This window comes from Scyliorhinus torazame, chromosome 9 (genome assembly GCF_047496885.1).
Source record: "Scyliorhinus torazame isolate Kashiwa2021f chromosome 9, sScyTor2.1, whole genome shotgun sequence".
Lineage (NCBI taxonomy): Eukaryota > Metazoa > Chordata > Chondrichthyes > Carcharhiniformes > Scyliorhinidae > Scyliorhinus > Scyliorhinus torazame.
The window spans coordinates 142,196,209-142,213,770 of NC_092715.1; the positions used below are offsets into that span (position 1 = coordinate 142,196,209).

Below are 17,562 nucleotides of genomic sequence, written 5' to 3' on the forward strand. Positions count from 1 at the left end.
GGGAGGGTTTAAACTAATTTGACAGGGGAATGGGAACCGGATTTGTAGTCCAGCAACTAAGGTAGCCGATGTTCAGGACGTCAAAGTGTGTAGTGAGGCAGTGGGGAAGGTAACACTGACAAAGGAGAGTCCTTGCAGGCACGGAGATGGGTTGAAGTGTGTATACTTCAACGCAAGAAGCATCAGGAATAAGGTGGGAATAAGGCATGGATTGGTACTTGGGACTACGATGTGGTGGCCCTCACGGAAACTTGGATAGAAGAGGGGCAGAAATGGTTGTTGGAGGTTCCTGGTTATAGATGTTTCAATAAGATTAGGGAGGGTGGTAAAAGAGGTGGGGCGGGGGGGGGTAGAGGTTGCATTGTTAATTAGAGATAATATAACAGCTGCAGAAAGGCAGTTTGAGGAGGATCTGCCTACTGAGGTAGTATGGGTTGAAGTCAGAAATGGGAATAGAGTAGTCACCTTGTTGGGAGTTTTCTATAGGCCCCCCAATAGCAGCAGAGATGTGGAGGAACAGATTGGGAAACAGATTTTGGAAAGGTGCAGCAGTCACAGGGTAGTAGTCATGGGTGACTTCAACTTCCCAAATATTGAGTGGAAACTCTTTAGATCAAATAGTTTGGATGGGAGGTGGTGTTTGTGCAATGTGTCCAGGAAGCTTTTCTAACACAGTATGTAGATTGTCCGACCAGAGGGGAGGCTATATTGGATTTGGTACTTGGTAATGAACCAGGGCAAGTGATAGATTTGTTAGAGGGGGAGCATTTTGGAGACAGTGACCACAATTCCGTGACTTTCATTTTAGTAATGGAGAGGGACAGGTGTGTGCAACAGGGCAAGGTTTACAATTGGGGGAAGGGTAAATACGATGCTGTCAGACAAGAACTGAAGTGCATAAGTTGGGAACATAAGACCATAAGACCATAAGACATAGGAGCGGAAGTAAGGCCATTCGGCCCATCGAGTCCACTCCGCCATTCAATCATGGCTGATTTCAACTCCATTTACCCGCTCTCTCTCCATAGCCCTTAATTCCTCGAGAAATCAAGAATTTATCAACTTCTGTCTTAAAGACACTCAACGTCCCGGCTTCCACCGCCCTCTGTGGCAATGAATTCCACAGACCCACCACTCTCTGGCTGAAGAAATTTCTCCTCATCTCTGTTCTAAAATGACTCCCTTTTATTCTAAGGCTGTGCCCCCGGGTCCTAGTCTCCCCTGCTAATGGAAACAACTTCCCTACATCCACCCTATCTAAGCCATTCATTATCTTGTAAGTTTCTATTAGATCTCCCCTCAACCTCCTAAACTCCAATGAATATAATCCCAGGATCCTCAGACGTTCATCGTATGTTAGGCCTACCATTCCTGGGATCATCCGTGTGAATCTCCGCTGGACCCGCTCCAGTGCCAGTATGTCCTTCCTGAGGTGTGGGGCCCAAAATTGCTCACAGTATTCTAAATGGGGCCTAACTAATGCTTTATAAAGCTTCAGAAGTACATCCCTGCTTTTATATTCCAAGCCTCTTGAGATGAAAGACAACATTGCATTTGCTTTCTTAATTACGGACTCAACCTACAAGTTTACCTTTAGAGAATCCTGGACTAGGACTCCCAAGTCCCTTTGCACTTCAGCATTATGGATTTTGTCACCGTTTAGAAAATAGTCCATGCCTCTATTCTTTTTTCCAAAGTGCAAGACCTCGCACTTGCCCACGTTGAATTTCATCAGCCATTTCTTGGACCACTCTCCTAAACTGTCTAAATCTTTCTGCAGCCTACCCACCTCCTCCATACTACCTGCCCCTCCACCTATCTTTGTATCATCGGCAAACTTAGCCAGAATGCCCCCAGTCCCGTCATCTAGATCGTTAATATATAAAGAGAACAGCTGTGGCCCCAACACTGAACCCTGCGGGACACCACTCGTCACCGGTTGCCATTCCGAAAAAGAACCTTTTATCCCAACTCTCTGCCTTCTGCCTGACAGCCAATCGTCAATCCATGTTAGTACCTTGCCTCGAATACCATGGGCCCTTATTTTACTCAGCAGTCTCCCGTGAGGCACCTTATCAAAGGCCTTTTGGAAGTCAAGATAGATAACATCCATTGGCTCTCCTTGGTCTAACCTATTTGTTATCTCTTCAAAGAACTCTAACAGGTTTGTCAGGCACGACCTCCCCTTACTAAATCCATGCTGACTTGTCCTAATCTGACCCTGCACTTCCAAGAATTTAGAAATCTCATCCTTAACAATGGATTCTAGAATCTTGCCAACAACCGAGGTTAGGCTAATTGGCCTATAATTTTCCATCTTTTTCCTTGTTCCCTTCTTGAACAGGGGGGTTACAACAGCGATTTTCCAATCCTCTGGGACTTTCCCGGACTCCAGTGACTTTTGAAAGATCATAACTAACGCCTCCACTATTTCTTCAGCTATCTCCTTTAGAACTCTAGGATGTAGTCCATCTGGGCCCGGAGATTTATCAATTTTTAGAGCTCTTAGTTTCTCTAGCACTTTCTCCTTTGTGATGGCTACCATATTCAACTCTGCCCCCTGACTCTCCGGAATTGGTGGGATATTACTCATGTCTTCTACTGTGAAGACTGATCAAAGTACTTATTTAGTTCCTCAGCTATTTCCTTGTCTCCCATCACAAAATTACCAGCGTCATTTTGGAGTGGCCCAATGTCAACTTTTGCCTCCCGTTTGTTTTTAATGTATTTAAAGAAACTTTTACTATCATTCCTAATGTTACTGGCTAGCCTACCTTCATATTTGATCCTCTCTTTCCTTATTTCTCTCTTTGTTATCCTCTGTTTGTTTTTGTAGCCTTCCCAATCTTCTGACTTCCCACTACTCTTTGCCACATTATAGGCTTTCTCTTTTGCTTTGATGCATTCCCTAACTTCCTTTGTCAGCCATGGCTGCCTCATCCCCCCTCTGATAACCTTTCTTTTCTTTGGGATGAACCTCTGCACTGTGTCCTCAATTACTCCCAGAAACTCCTGCCATTGCTGTTCTACTGTCTTTCCCACTAGGCTCTGCTCCCAGTCGATTTTCGTCAGTTCCTCCCTCATGCCCCTGTAGTTACCTTTATTTAACTGTAACACCTTTACATCTGATTCTACCTTCTTTCTTTCAAATTGGAGATTGAATTCTACCATATTATGATCACTGCCTCCTAAGTGCTCCCTTACTTTAAGATCTTTAATCAAGTCTGGCTCATTACATAACACTAAGTCCAGAATGGCCTGTTCCCTCGTGGGCTCCATCACAAGCTGTTCCAAAAAGCCCTCCTATAAACATTCAATGAATTCCCTTTCCTTGGGTCCACTGGCAGCATTATTTACCCAGTCCACCTGCATATTGAAGTCCCCCATGATCACTGTGACCTTGCCTTTCTGACATGCACTTTCTATTTTGTGGTGCAGTTTGTGCCCCCGGTCCTGACCACTGTTAGGAGGCCTGTACATAACTCCCATTATGGTTTTTTTGCCTTTGTGGTTCCTCAACTCTACCCACACAGACTCCACATCATCTGACCCTATGTCGTTTAGTGCTATTGATTTAATTTCATTCCTAATTAACAAGGCAACCCCGCCCCCTCTGCCCACCTCCCTGTCTTTTCGATAGGTTGTGAATCCCTGGATGTTCAAATGCCAGTCCTGAACCCCCTGCAACCATGTCTCTGTGATGCCTACCACATCATACCTGCCAGTCACAATCTGGGCCACAAGCTCATCTACCTTGTTCTGTACACTGCGCGCATTTTAAATATAGCACCTTTAATTCTCTATTGACCGTCCCTTTTTGTTTTCTTAGTGTGGTGGACCTTGGTTTACTGAGCCTTTCCATACACTGTGTCATATTTTGTGGGATGGGGACTATCGTAACCTCTCCTGAGTTTTGTCTTTTCGTGCTTTTTTGTATTCCTAAGCAGCTAAGCTTCCCACTGATTACTTCACCTCTTGGTTCCCTGACTTTCCCTTCCCCCCCCAATCTGTAGTTTAAAGTCCTATTGACCACCCTATTTATTCTTTTCGCCAGAACACTGGTCCCAGCTCGGTTCAGGTGGAGACCATCCCAACGGTATAGGTCCCCCCTGTCCCAAAACTGATGCCAGTGTCCCATGAAAAGGAACCCCTCTTTCCCACACCACTCTTTCAGCCACGCGTTAACTTCCCTGATTCTTGCCTCCCTATGCCAGGCCTATAGTGGCTCGGGCAGTAATCCGGAGATTATGACCCTTGAGGACCTGTTTTTTAATTTGAATCCTAGCTCTTTATAATCTCTAAACAGATCCTCTTTCCTAGACTTGCTTATGTTGTTGGTGCCGACATGGACCACAACAACTGGATCCTCCCCCTCCGTCTCCAGTATCCTTTCAAGCCGGTCAGAGATGTCCCGCACCCTAGCACCGGGCAGGCAACATACCATGCGGGACTCTTTATCCTGCTCACAAAGGATACTATTGTGGTAGTATGCATTAGGGGTCATGTGGGACTGTGAAGCCGTGATGCCATTGGCTGACAGATCCCGGGTCCTGGTTGGCTGTTGATCTCTAGCTCCGCCCTGAAGGCGGAGTATAAGAACCAGGAGTTCTCCCCGCAGCTCCAGTCTGTTGCTGAACTGCGGGGAACAAGTCACGCTTAATAAAGCCTCATCGACTTCATCTCTATTCGTCTCTCGTAAGTCATTGTGCGCTACAACTATCTATCCCCCTGATAATAGAATCCCCTACAACTACAACTTGCCTATTTACTCCCTCCCCTTGAATGGCCTGCTGAACCATGGTGCCTTGGTCAGCTGACTCATCCTTCCTGCAGCCCTGTTCGCCATCCACACAGGGAGCAAGTGCCTCATACCTGTTGAACAGAGTCAAGGGCTGAGGCTCCTGAGTTCCTGACTGCTGGTTCCCTTTACCTGCCTGACTTGCAGTCACACCCTGCTGTCCCTGGCCACTGGCAGGATTTAAACTACTTACTCTGACAGGTGTGACTGCCTCCTGACAAGGTTCAGACAGGTCGCTGGACAAGATAGTCAGGAGGGAACTGAAGAAAGGGATTAGGAGAGCTAAGAGAGGGCATGAAAAATCTTTGGCGGATCAGATCAAGGAAAACCCCAAGGTCTTTTATACATATGTGAGAAATATGAAAATGACTAGAGCGAGGGTAGGTCCGATCAAGGACAGTAGCGGGAGATTGTGTATTGAGTCTGAAGAGATAGGAGAGGTCTTGAACGAGTACTTTTCGTCAGTTTTTACGAATGAGAGGGACCATATTGGTGGAGAGGACAGTGTGAAACAGACTGGTAAACTCGAGGAGATACTTGTTAGGAAGGAAGATGGGTTTGGCATTTTGAAAAACTTGAGGATAGACAGGTCCCCTGGGCCTGACGGGATATATCCAAGGATTCTATGGGAAGTAAGAGATGAAATTGCAGAGCCGTTGGCAATGATCTTTTCGTCCTCACTCTCAACAGGGGTGGTACCAGGAGATTGGAGAGTGAAGAATGTCGTGCCCCGGTTCAAAAAAGGGAATAGGGATAACCCTGGGAATTACAGGCCAGTTAATCTTACTTCGGTGGTAGGCAAAGTAATGGAAAGGGTACTGAGGGATAGGGGGCGTGATTCTCCGCTCCCGCGACTAAGTGCCCACGCCATCGTGAACGCCGTCGAGGTTCACGATGGCGTGAAACGGCCCCGATCTCTACCGATTCAGGGCCCGAAAATGAGCTAGGATCCGGGCTGCGAGAAACTCGGGGGGGCGTGTCGCGAAAGCAGCACCGTCAGCGCGCTCCGGGCATTGGCGCTGCGTAAAAGTGGCGCCACGTAAATGACGCGGTCGGCGCCACGTAACTGGTGTAACTGCCATAACTGGCGTAACTGGCATCACCCGCGCACGCGGGGGTTGGCTGGCGCCAGCCGCCGCCAACCCGTGCATGCGTGGTTGCTGTCCTCTCCGAGGCCGTCCCGCAAGAAGATGTCGGATGGATCTTGTGGGGAGCGGAGGAAAGGAGGTCCTCCTTCAGAGAAGCTGGCCCGCCGATCGGTGGGCACCGATCACGGGCCAGACCCCATTTGAGGCCCCCCCCCCCCCCGGTGCAGGAACCCCCTTTCCCCCCCCACAGGCTGTCCCCCCAGCATTCCCGCGCTGTTCCCGCCGGCAGCGACCAGGTGTGGACGGCGCCGGTGGGAACCTGTCGTATTGGGCAGGCCGCTCGGCCCATCCGGGCCGGAGAGTAGCGGGGATAGCAGAGAATCGCCATTTTGGGTGTCTCGGGCGATTTTCCCACCTGCGCCGCGCAGAACACGACGGGGCCGTTCTCGCCGCTTGGGTGAATCGCGGGAGGGCGTCGGACCGGCGTCGCGTGGAAAAATGGTGCGCCAGGTGATTCTCCCAATCGGCGCGAGAGCGGAGGATTTCTGAGCATCTGGAAAGACACTGCTTGATTAGGGATAGTCAGCACAGATTTGTGAGGGGTAGGTCTTGCCTCACAAGTCTTATTGATTTCTTTGAGGAAGTGACCAAGCATATGGATGATGGTAAAGCAGTGGATGTAGTGTATATGGATTTTAGTAAGGCATTTGATAAGGTTCCCATGGTAGGCTTATGCAGAAAGTAAGGAGGCATGGGATAATGGGAAATTTGGCCAGTTGGATAACGAACTGGCTGACCGATAGAAGTCAGAGAGTGGTGGTAGATGGCAAATATTCAGCCTGGATCCCAGTTACCAGTGGCGTAACGCACGGATCAGTTCTGGGTCCTCTGCTGTTTGTGATTTTCATTAATGTCTTGGATGAGGAAGTTGAATGGTGGGTCAGTAAATTTGCAGACGATATGAAGATTGGTGGAGTTGTGGATAGTGAGGAGGGCTGTTGTCGGCTGCAAAGTGACAGAGATAGAATGCAGAGCTGGGCTGAGAAGTGGCAGATGGAGTTTAACCCTGAAAAGTGTGAGGTTGTTCATTTTGGAAGGACAAATATGAATGCGGAATACAGGGTTAACGGTAGGTTTCTTGGCAATGTGGAGGAGCAGAGAGATCTTGGGGTCTATGTTCATAGATCCTTGAAAGTTGCCACTCAAGTGGATAGAGCTGTGAAGAAGGACTATAGTGTGCTAGCGTTCATTAGCAGAGGGATTGAATTTCAGAGCCATGAGGTGATGATGCAGCTGTACAAAACCTTGGTAAGGCCACATTTGGAGTACTGTGTACAGTTCTGGTCGCCTCATTTTAGGAAGGATGTGGAAGCTTTGGAAAAGGTGCAAAGGAGATTTGCCAGGATGTTGCCAGGAATGGAGAGTAGGTCTTATGAGGCAAGGTTGAGGGTGCTAATTCTTTTCTCATTGGAACGGAGAAGGCTGAGGGACGACTTGATGGAGGTTTATAAGATGATCAGAGGAATAGATAGAGTAGACAGTCAGAGACTTTTTCCCCGGGCTGAACAAACCATTACAAGGGGACATAAATTTAAGGTGAATGGTGGAAGATATGGGGGGATGTCAGAGTTTGGTTCTTTACCCAGAGAGGAATGGGGGCATGGAATGCACTGCATGTGGAAGTAGTTGAGTCGCAAACATTAGGGATCTTCAAGCGGCTATTGGATAGGTACATGGATTACGGTAGAATGATGGGGTGTAGATTAATTTGTTCTTAATCTAGGACAAAAGCTTGGCACAACATCAAGGGCTGAAAGGCCTGTTCTGTGCTGTATTTTTCTATGTTCTATGTTCTTATATTTTTAATTTTACTGATGTTTAATTTTCTTAAAGGTTTCTGCCTCTTTGCATGAAATAGAAAACAAAACCCTTAGTTCTTTGAAGAGAGGAGGAAGGCCTAAAATAACATCTGCTCAGGGATATTTTAATTCTTAAAGTGCATCTATTTAAACTTAAGACTATGAAAGGCCAGCCATCATTTGCATCTTTCTTTAATATTTCAGAAATGGATAAAATTTAAAAGGGACTTTGAAAATTTTAAGACTTCCTGCATACCTTGGGAGATGAAAATAAAGGAAATTGAGAGTAAGTATGTGTCAATAAATGAATATATTGGAATCAAAATTCAGCTGTGTAACCTCCAACCTAAAAGTTATAATCCTGAAACAAAACGTTACGTCCTTAAAATACGGAATATGAAGCAGATTTTCACAACAGTTGGACATATTGCCTGCTGCTGACTGAAAGGAGTCTGACACATAAAAGTTCATAAGTGCGTGCACCTTTACAACACTGACAAATCCTTCCTCACCCTGCTCTGTGGCTGCAGTCTCAGTGAGGACATCCTTGATGATGAGGAGGTAGCTAACCCATTGATCCTTGCTGAGGTTCAGGTCAAAGAACTACCACCTGAGTGGGTTGATGGAACCTCTTGCTGAGGACCCTCTCACCCTCCTCCATTTCCCTGTTCTACCAGCTCCTCCTGCTCTGTTTCACCTCTGCTCATTTTCCCTGTCAAGCTGTGGTCCAGCGAGGATATAAACTACTGGACCCATGTCTGAGAGCAATAATCCTTGAATTCAGGCCAAAATTCCACAAAATATGTCACACCACTCACTGCAGACTTCAACAACTTTAAACAAAGCTGGGAACTAACAAGCGAATCTACAAGTGTAGCAAGAGCCAGCGGAAATTAATCAACCCCTGACAGGAATGTAGCTGATAATTCCTTGAAATAGTACATGTGCTATTGGCCCTTCCTGCTGTACGAGGTTAAGGGGGTAATTTTCCAGCCCTGCCTGACACTGGGGTCATCCGGTCCGCAGAAAGTCAATGAACCTTTGGCTGCGACGCTGAATCTCCTGCAGCAGATCCTGCCACAATGTGGATGGAAAATCCTGGTCTAAGAGAGGGTTTTAACTAGAATGTCAAGCTCCAGTGATGCCACCTGTTAGGATAACAGACCAGAGCCCAACATTTGTTAGGATACCGAACGAGAACGCCAAACGATTTATAAAATTTGTAAAACTGTGAGGAAAGATACCTAGGAGTGATGACTCTGACCAATAGATATATTTTATGTTAAAACAAACTTTAATTTAAATACAGATTCTAGCACATAAACATCAAAGAAAATAGCACCGGAATTCTCTTCTCCCACTGTCAGCTCACTTGTGCCCATGGGTTTCCTGATGGCGTGGGGTGGCTTCAATAGGAAATCCCATTGACAAGTGGCAGGAAGAGAGTGACCTGCTGCCTGCAAATGGTACACCACCAAGAAAGATGCTCTGGGAGACCAAAGAATCCTGTCCAACTTTACAATTATGAACTAAACGGTTCTGAGACACATGAAGAAACTTAAACTTACTATATATACCTACTACAAAATGCAATTAAGCAACCTGATACAGTTCAAATATGCTACTTATAAATAAAGTTAACAAACAGATCACTTGTTAAGTTGTGTATAAACCTTTGGAGAGAAAGACCCTTTCAGGAACAGAACCAGTACACATCTGCTCAACCTAGCAGCATGGGAAAAACTGCTGTTCAAATGAAAATCTTTATGTCTTGACAGACTCAAATCTATGGCAAACTGCAAAACTACAGACAGACCTGGCTTCTCCCATTAATTACAGCACCTGTATCCCACTAAAATGTCACATGGCCCGCTTAGATAGGACTAAATACAATTCTTCATAAATATATCTACTCTTCAGGACATCTCCAGAAATCATAACAATATCCCATTAGTCCTCTCTGTAAACAAGTAAATGGTTAGAATCAATCATGACATCACCATTTATGAATTCTTAATTACAGCTGTAGCAGACTCATAGTCTGGATACCTTAACCTAGGTTCTTTAATAATATTACTGCAACAATATAAAATATGATATATAACAATTTCTACATTCATCACACATCAAATTATGCCAAATAATGGCAGAATCCGACTACTGTGCATTCTTATGTTAAATGCTCCCTATATCTGTATTAATGCCTTCACCAAAGTGGCATTCAATACAGTTATAGAAGTGTGTGCACTGTTGGGATGATATTGGAAGCAAAAGGCACCGAAGTAACTGTCACCATGGAGCTAAATATCACAGCACAGAACTTTCATTAACATATACACTGCAGGATATAAAATAATTGACACCTGTAAATTATGGAACAATCAATATTGTAAGTTCTTTCTTACTTAATTCAAGTATTTTTGTTCCCCCATCATTCCCCTTTCTGACCGAAATTGGTAATTTCTCAATCCTGAAATTTTCATCTATGTTTTCAAATTGCCGTATGGCTTCACCGCTCTCTATTTCTAATCTCCTCCAGACCTACAACCCAGTGAGATCTCTGCTCTTCTCATGTGCATCCCCAGTTTTCATTGCTCTGCCATTGGTGACTCTGTCCTCAGTTTCCTAGGTTCTAAGCTTTGCAGATCCTTCCCTTCACATTCCAACAGTGTGAAATGGATTCTAATTTATTTTCTGGTGATAAAACGCAAATGTGCTACTTTGGTAATTAAAAGTACAGTGCTTTAAAAATCCTGCAGTGAATATATTACTGAAAGTTCTGCTCTGTGAAATCTGGCTTTTTAAATATAGTGTCCATTTATTTTGGTGCCGTTTGCCTCCAAAATGGTGCCCACAGTGCACATACACTTCTGTAGCTGGCCACGCTGGACACCATTTTGATGAAGGCATTAGCACATAGGATTCAAAGAGTCAGCTGATTCTGCCATTAATCAGCAAGATTTGATGGCAGCGCTACCATTTTGGAGCTTGATATTCCAACCAACATCTCATTTGTTATGCTCTTGGTGTAGCATAAGCGGCTTCCTTGATGTGCACTCTGACAAAGGAAGGTTCAGACGTGGAGATAACTTCAACACGTTTATTGAACTATTTACAATTCTCCTCCTCGGGTTCGTCCATGGCTATGACTCATCTTTCATTCTCACTCCACAGTATAAATATTTCCCACTTTCTCTGTCTGTTAGCTTTGACAAAGAGTCATCGGACTCGAAACGTTAGCTCTTTTCTCTCCCTACAGATGCTGCCAGACTTGCTGAGATTTTCCAGCATTTTCTCAATCCATTTGTTTGTCAAGATGCCTTTTGAAAACCGTTAATGTATCTGCTTCCACAACCTCCACTGGCAATGCATTCCAGGCACTCACTACCCTCTGCATAAAAAACCTGCCTCGAACATCGCCTCTAAACTTTGCCCACGGGCTTAAACCTATGCCCCCTGGTGACTGACTCTCCACCCTGGGAAAGAATGCCCCTCATAATCTTGTAGACTTCTATTAGGTCACCCCGCGAAGTCTCTTCAAGTCATAGATTATCATAGAATTTACAGTGCAGAGGGAGGCTATGCGGCCCATCGAGTCTGCACCGGCTCTTGGAAAGAGCACCCTACGCAAGGTCAACACCGCCACCCTATCCCCATAACCCAGTAACCCCACCCAACACTAAGGGCAATTTTGGACACTAAGGACAATTTATCATGGCCAATCCACCTAACCTGCACATCTTTGGACTGTGGGAGGAAACCGGAGCACCCGGAGGAAACCCACGCACACACGGGGAGGATGTGCAGACTCCGCACAGACAGTGACCCAAGCTGGAATCAAACCTGGGACCCTGGAGCTGTGAAGCAATTGTGCTATCCACAAGGCTACCGTGCTGCCCCTGGCCCTAATAATGAAAACTGTCCGAGTCTATTCAGCCTCTCCACACCGCTAACATCCTCCAGACCAGGCAATATCCTAGTAACCTCCTCTGCACCCTCTCCAAAGCCTCCACATCCTTCTGGTAGTGTGGCGACCAGAATTGTGCGCAATATTCCAAGTGCGGCCTTACAAAGGTTCTATACAACTGTAGCATGACTTGCCAGTTTTTATACTCGATGCCCCGTCCAATGGAGGCAAGTATTCTGTATTCTTTCTTGACTACCTTGTCCACTTTTGTTGCCAACTTCAAAGATCTGTGGACCTGCATGCCCAGATCTCTCTGACTTTCTATATTCCTCAGAGTTTTGCCATTTTGGGTATATATCCCCTCCGTGTTAGACCTACCAAAATGCATTACCTCACATTTATCCGGATTAAACACCATTTGCCATTTCTTTGCTCAAGTCTCCAACCTATCTATGTCCTGACAATTCTGAACACTATCATCTGCCACTTCACCAACCTTGATGTCATCCGTGAACCAGCAGAGAGTTTTCCCCCTGATTCCCATTGATTGCAGTTTAGCTAGGGATCCTTGATGCCATACTTGGTCAAATGCTGTCTTGATGTTAAGGGCAGCCACTATCACCTTGCCCCTGGCATTCAGCTCTTTTGTCCATGTTTGACCCAAGGCTGGTAATGAGGCCAGGAGCCGAGTGACCCTGGTGGGACTCAAACTGAGTGTCTGTGAGCAGGGTATTGCTGAGTAAGTGCTGCTAGATAGCACTGTTGATGAAACTTTCTTTGACTTTGCTGATGATGGAGAGTAGATTGATAGAACGGTAATTGGCTGGGTTGGATTTGCCCTGTTTCAGGGCAGCAGAGTGGAGCAGTGGTTAGCTCCTCTGTCTCACGCGCCGAGGTCCCAGGTTCGATCCCGGCTCTGGGTCATTGCCTGTGTGGAGTTTGCACATTCTCTCCGTGTTTGCGTGGGTTTTGCCCCCACAACCCAAAGATGTGCAGGGTAGGTGCATTGGCCATGCTAAATTGCCCCTTAATTGGAAAAAATGGATTGGGTACACTAAAAAACTTTTTAATAAAAAGGATTTGCTCTGTTTCTTGTGTACAGGACACACTTCTGCAATTTTCCACATTGCTAGTTAGGTGTCAGTTTTGTAGCTGTAATGGAACAGCTTGGCTAGGGGTGCGGCATGTTTTGGAGAACAAGTCTTCAGTACTATTCCGGAATACTGTCAGGGCCCATAGCCTTTGCAGTATCCAGTGCCTTCAGTCGCTTCTTGATATCACGTGGAGTGAATCTTATTGGCTGAAGACTGACATCTGCGATTCTCGGGTCCTTCGGAGGAGACCGAGATGGATCATCCACTCAGCACCTGCAGGGAAGGTGTTACCAATGATGTGTGTGTCCAGAACCAGAAGCGGGATTCTGCGGGAATCGGCGGGGCGGGCAATTCCAGCGCGAAGGAGTGGCGTGAACCACTCCGGCGTCGGGCCGCCCTGAAGGTGCGGAATCCCCCGCACCTTCAGGGGCTAGACCGGCGCCAGAGTGATTTGCGTCACGCCGGCCGGCGTGGAAGGGGCTTGGCGCCACACAAACTGGCGACGAAGGGCCTCCGCCGGCCGACGCAAGTTGGCGCATGCGCGGGAGCGCAAGCATGTGCTGGCATCATCCCAGCTCATGCGCAGGGGGGCTTCACCTTTGCATCGGCCATCGCGGAGGTCCACAGCAGCCGACGCGGAGGAATAGAGTGCCCCTCACGGCACAGGCCCGCCCGCGGATCGGTGGGCCCCGATCGCGGGCCAGACCACCGTGGGGGCACCTCACGGGGCCAGATCCCGCCGCGCCCCCCCGAGGACCCCGGAGGCTGCCCGTGCAGCCAGGTCCCGCTGGTAATTACCTGTTGTAATTTACGCCGGCGGGCCCGGCCTAAAACAGGCGGCCACTCAGCCATCGTGGGCCGGAGAATCGCTAGGGGGGCCGCTGTTAGCGGCCGCCGACCGGCGCAGCGCGATTCCTGCCCCCGCCAAATCCCCGGCACCGGAGAATTCGGCAGCCGGCAGGGGCGGGATTCACGCCGCCCCCCGCCGATTCTCCGACCCGGCGAGGGGGGGTCAGAGAATCCCGTCCCTGGAGTCACAGCCTGTGGATTAGGGTAAATCATTTCAGATAGAGGTAAGGATACATTTCTTCACACAAAGAGTGGTGAGCCTGTGGAATCCATTGCCACAGGAAGTAGTTGTTGCTAAAACCTTGAATATATTCAAGAGGCGGCTGGATATAGCACTTGGGGAGAATGGGATCAAAGGCGATGGGGAGAAAGCAGGATTAGGCTATTGAGTTGGATGATCAGCCATGATCGTGATGAATGGCGGAGCAGGCTCGAAGGACCAAAAGGCCTCCTCCTGCTCCTATCTTCTATGTATCTATGAATTATAAGCAAGGGTTGGAGATAACAAGACAACACTTGGGCAGCACGGTAGCATTGTGGATAGCACAATTGCTTCACAGCTCCAGGGTCCCAGGTTCGATTCTGGCTTGGGTTACTGTCTGTGCGGAGTCTGCTCATCCTCCCCGTGTCTGCGTGGGTTTCCTCCGGGTGCTCCGGTTTCCTCCCACAGTCCAAAGATGTGCAGGTTAGGTGGATTGGCCATGGTAATTTGCCCTTAGTGTCCAAAATTGCCCTTAGTTTGGGTGGAGTTACTGGGTTATGGGGATAGGGTGGAGGTGTTGACCTTGGGTAGGGTGCTCTTTCCAAGAGCCGGTGCAGACTCGATGGGCCGAATGGCCTCCTTCTGCACTGTAAATCCTATGATAATCTATGACTTGATTCACCTTCTGCTGTGCAAGCCTAAAATCTTCTTTCACTGGAAATATATTCCTTGCTTCTCATTCAAACTAGACCAGAAAAGGCACAACCTTAATGTCATCCTTAATCCTGAGCTGAGCCTCTCACCCCATATTTGGGGCGGCAAAGTAGCACAGTGGTTAACACTGCTGCCTTACAGCGCCAGGCACCCGGGTTTGATTCCAACCTCGGGTGACTGTGTGTGGAGTTTGTACATTCTGCCCCTGTCTGCGTGGGTTTCCTCCGGGTGCTCTAGTTTCCTCCCACGGTCCAATGATGTGCAGGTTAGGTGGATTGGCCATGCTAAATTGCCCATTAGAGTGGGGTTGTAGGAATAGGGTGGGGGGATTGTTCCTGAGTAGGGTGGTCTTTCAAAGGGTCGGTGCACTCGATGGGCCGAATGGCCTCCATCTGCACAGTGGGGATTCTATGATTTTAAAATACATCTATTACAAGAGTGGGTAGAATTTACTCTAATTGTCAGGGTGTCAGGCCTGACTGAAAGTCCGAGTGTATCTCATGCATTTTCAGACCATGTTGTCTGGCACTCTGACAAAAAAATCCTAGGCATGGTTTCCGCTGCAAGTCTGGTGGGGCGGGGCCTGTAGAGGCTGGAAGGCCAGCTCCACAGAGATTGTGCACCATCTTTAAAGGCAGCCCTGATCAGAAGAGTTAAAACTTCCCCAAGCACTTCCCCAACCCGACCACCAAGGTATCAGGGAATCTTCCCCTACCCCATGGTGCAATCAATGGGGGCTTCCCCCCCACCCCCGCATGACCAAAAACCACTGCAGCAGTATCGCCAGCAACACCCCCCCCCCCCCCCCCATATCATATCTCCTCCTCACTGCCAGAATCCCCACCAAAAAACAGGCCTCCCTTCAATGCCAGGTGCCCCCTTCACTGCCCGCTCCCCCCCCCCCCCACCCATTGCCCGCTCCCCCGTCACTGCAAGATCCTCCCCAGATCAATTCCAGCTCCCCTCACCTCAGTGCCTAGTCTCTTCTCAATGGCTTCACCCCCTCAATGGCTGCTCCACCATTACTGCCATGTCCTCAGCAGTCTACCCCCCCGGCACCCATATTGGGCTTCCCAGAGGGCCCTCCCCGGCACTGCCCCTCACCATAGGCTGACAGGGGGCAACGCCAACCTCTGCCTGGGGCAGTGCCAACCTGTGCCTGGGATATACTTACCTTTGCACCCCCAGGGGAATGCCCTCAACTGATTCACACCTTTATACCTGTGATGTACCTCGCCGACGTGATGTCACACTTAAGTGAGGGGAAATCATGTGGCGGGGGCTCATTAATAATATTAACATTTATTCAAATTTATTACAATGTGGTTCTTGCCTTTTGTGTGCGGAACCTCATTATGATATCGATTAGGAGTGTGGAAAATTGTGAAACAAGATCCTGCTGGCGGGAATCACCTTTCCTGATTTCCCAATTTTGCACCTCAGTCGCTGTTCTCACTGACAGCTAACATGGGCTCATAATTCTGCCCAGTGTCTAATTCCACCTTTGTAACATTAGCTACCTCTTCTGTAGCTCAGCCCCACTGCCAATGAAGTCCTCATATCAGCAATCATCCCTCACAAACGCAACGTGTCTAGTGTTTATACCTTACCTCAAGATCTACAATAAATGACCAGTTTATCAGCCAAGTTCTCGACGTCGACATTTCCGTCCTCACTTAGTCCCACCAATGCACTTATGGCTTAACTGATATTCCTATCTCTCAGTGTATTTGTTTCAAAGTCCACATCCTTACACTCTCAACCAACTTGTAACCTCCAGTTTTTCCAAACTATTTATTTTCTATATCTCTTTTACTGTCTTAGGAGTGATCACTGCACTCTGGAAACTTGTTCAAAAACCCATCTGACTCACTTTGTCTCCGTCAATCTACAACGACTTCCTCAAAACGTATAGCTTTAACCATGTCTTTGGTCACCTCCCTAATTCAAATCTTGATATACCTGCTCAATGGTCCTTTCGCCTTTCCTTTTTCTGTGAAGTGTAATGGGACAATTTATTTGGCTAAAGATACTAAATAAGAGCAAATCGTTGAATATTTAAAGTTATTCAGCCATTGAGAAACTTAATTATCAGTAAACAAATTGAATGGGAGAGTGAAATTGTGCACATTTAATCTACATGTTTTCAGAAAGAAATTTTGAACTATATGAGGTTGATAGAAATGTTTCTTTTATCGCAGGTCACTTTGGTTCTTCCGTAGCTTCATATTTCATTTTTCTACGGTGGCTCTATGGGATGAATCTGGTTCTTTTTAGTTTAACTTTTGGCTTGGTTGTCATTCCAGAGGTAAGTCTTGAGTTCTTGATTACACTTCAAGCAGGTTTAGCTCAGTTGGCTGGGTCAACGACCTCCACCGGGCCACATGGATGGTTGGCACCGGATCCCTGAACTCCCTCCCCCCAAGAACCCACCTGGCATTGCCCCCTCCAAGCACCGTTTCATGCCCCGGCCCACCGATGTCCAGCAATGCCACACATGCCGCCCCTCTCCATACCTCAACCCCCATACCCTACCAGATTCCCCAACCCCCTTCTCCCCATCCCCCTCATCTCCCAACCCCCTCTACTCCCCGCCACCCCCCCCCGCATACACACCATCTACCCCCCGCCGAAACCCACACGATGAACGATACGTGTGGCTCACGATGCCCCCTCTGTGAAGTTGGCCCACAACAGACAGGAGAGGACCCAGATGGGCGGCGAGGTGCTGGACATCAGCGCCCTCACCCCCTACGAGGAACGGGCCCTGGAGATCGCGGGGTGGCAGAAGACAGATCTGTCACCGACGTTGAGGTTGGCTTTTAGTGCAAAGGTGAGGATCCACTGGCCCTCACCCAGATGACCTGTCACACGTGAGTTGTTAATGTCATAAAGAATGATCCATCCCTTCCACTGACCCCCATGTCCATTCTCTCACAGGATTTCGATCCAACGGTGCTAGCCCATCCGGGCTGGTCCCCCCACCACCTCTCATGAGAGCACCTCAAAGGGGAACTCCAAGAACACCACCGTATTCATGGCACAGCTGTC

At 47.8% G+C, this 17,562-nt stretch overlaps 1 protein-coding gene across 1 annotated transcript in view; it reads left to right on the plus strand.

Moving 5' to 3' along the window:
• Positions 1 to 17,562, plus strand: part of LOC140430124 (transmembrane channel-like protein 2-B) — a 187,363-nt gene that overhangs the window by 41,785 nt on the left and 128,016 nt on the right. The window contains exons 6-7 of the mRNA XM_072517637.1: positions 7,950 to 8,031; positions 16,713 to 16,819. Of these exons, the coding sequence (XP_072373738.1) occupies positions 7,950 to 8,031; positions 16,713 to 16,819 (189 nt within the window). The remainder of the gene's footprint in view (positions 1 to 7,949; positions 8,032 to 16,712; positions 16,820 to 17,562) is intronic.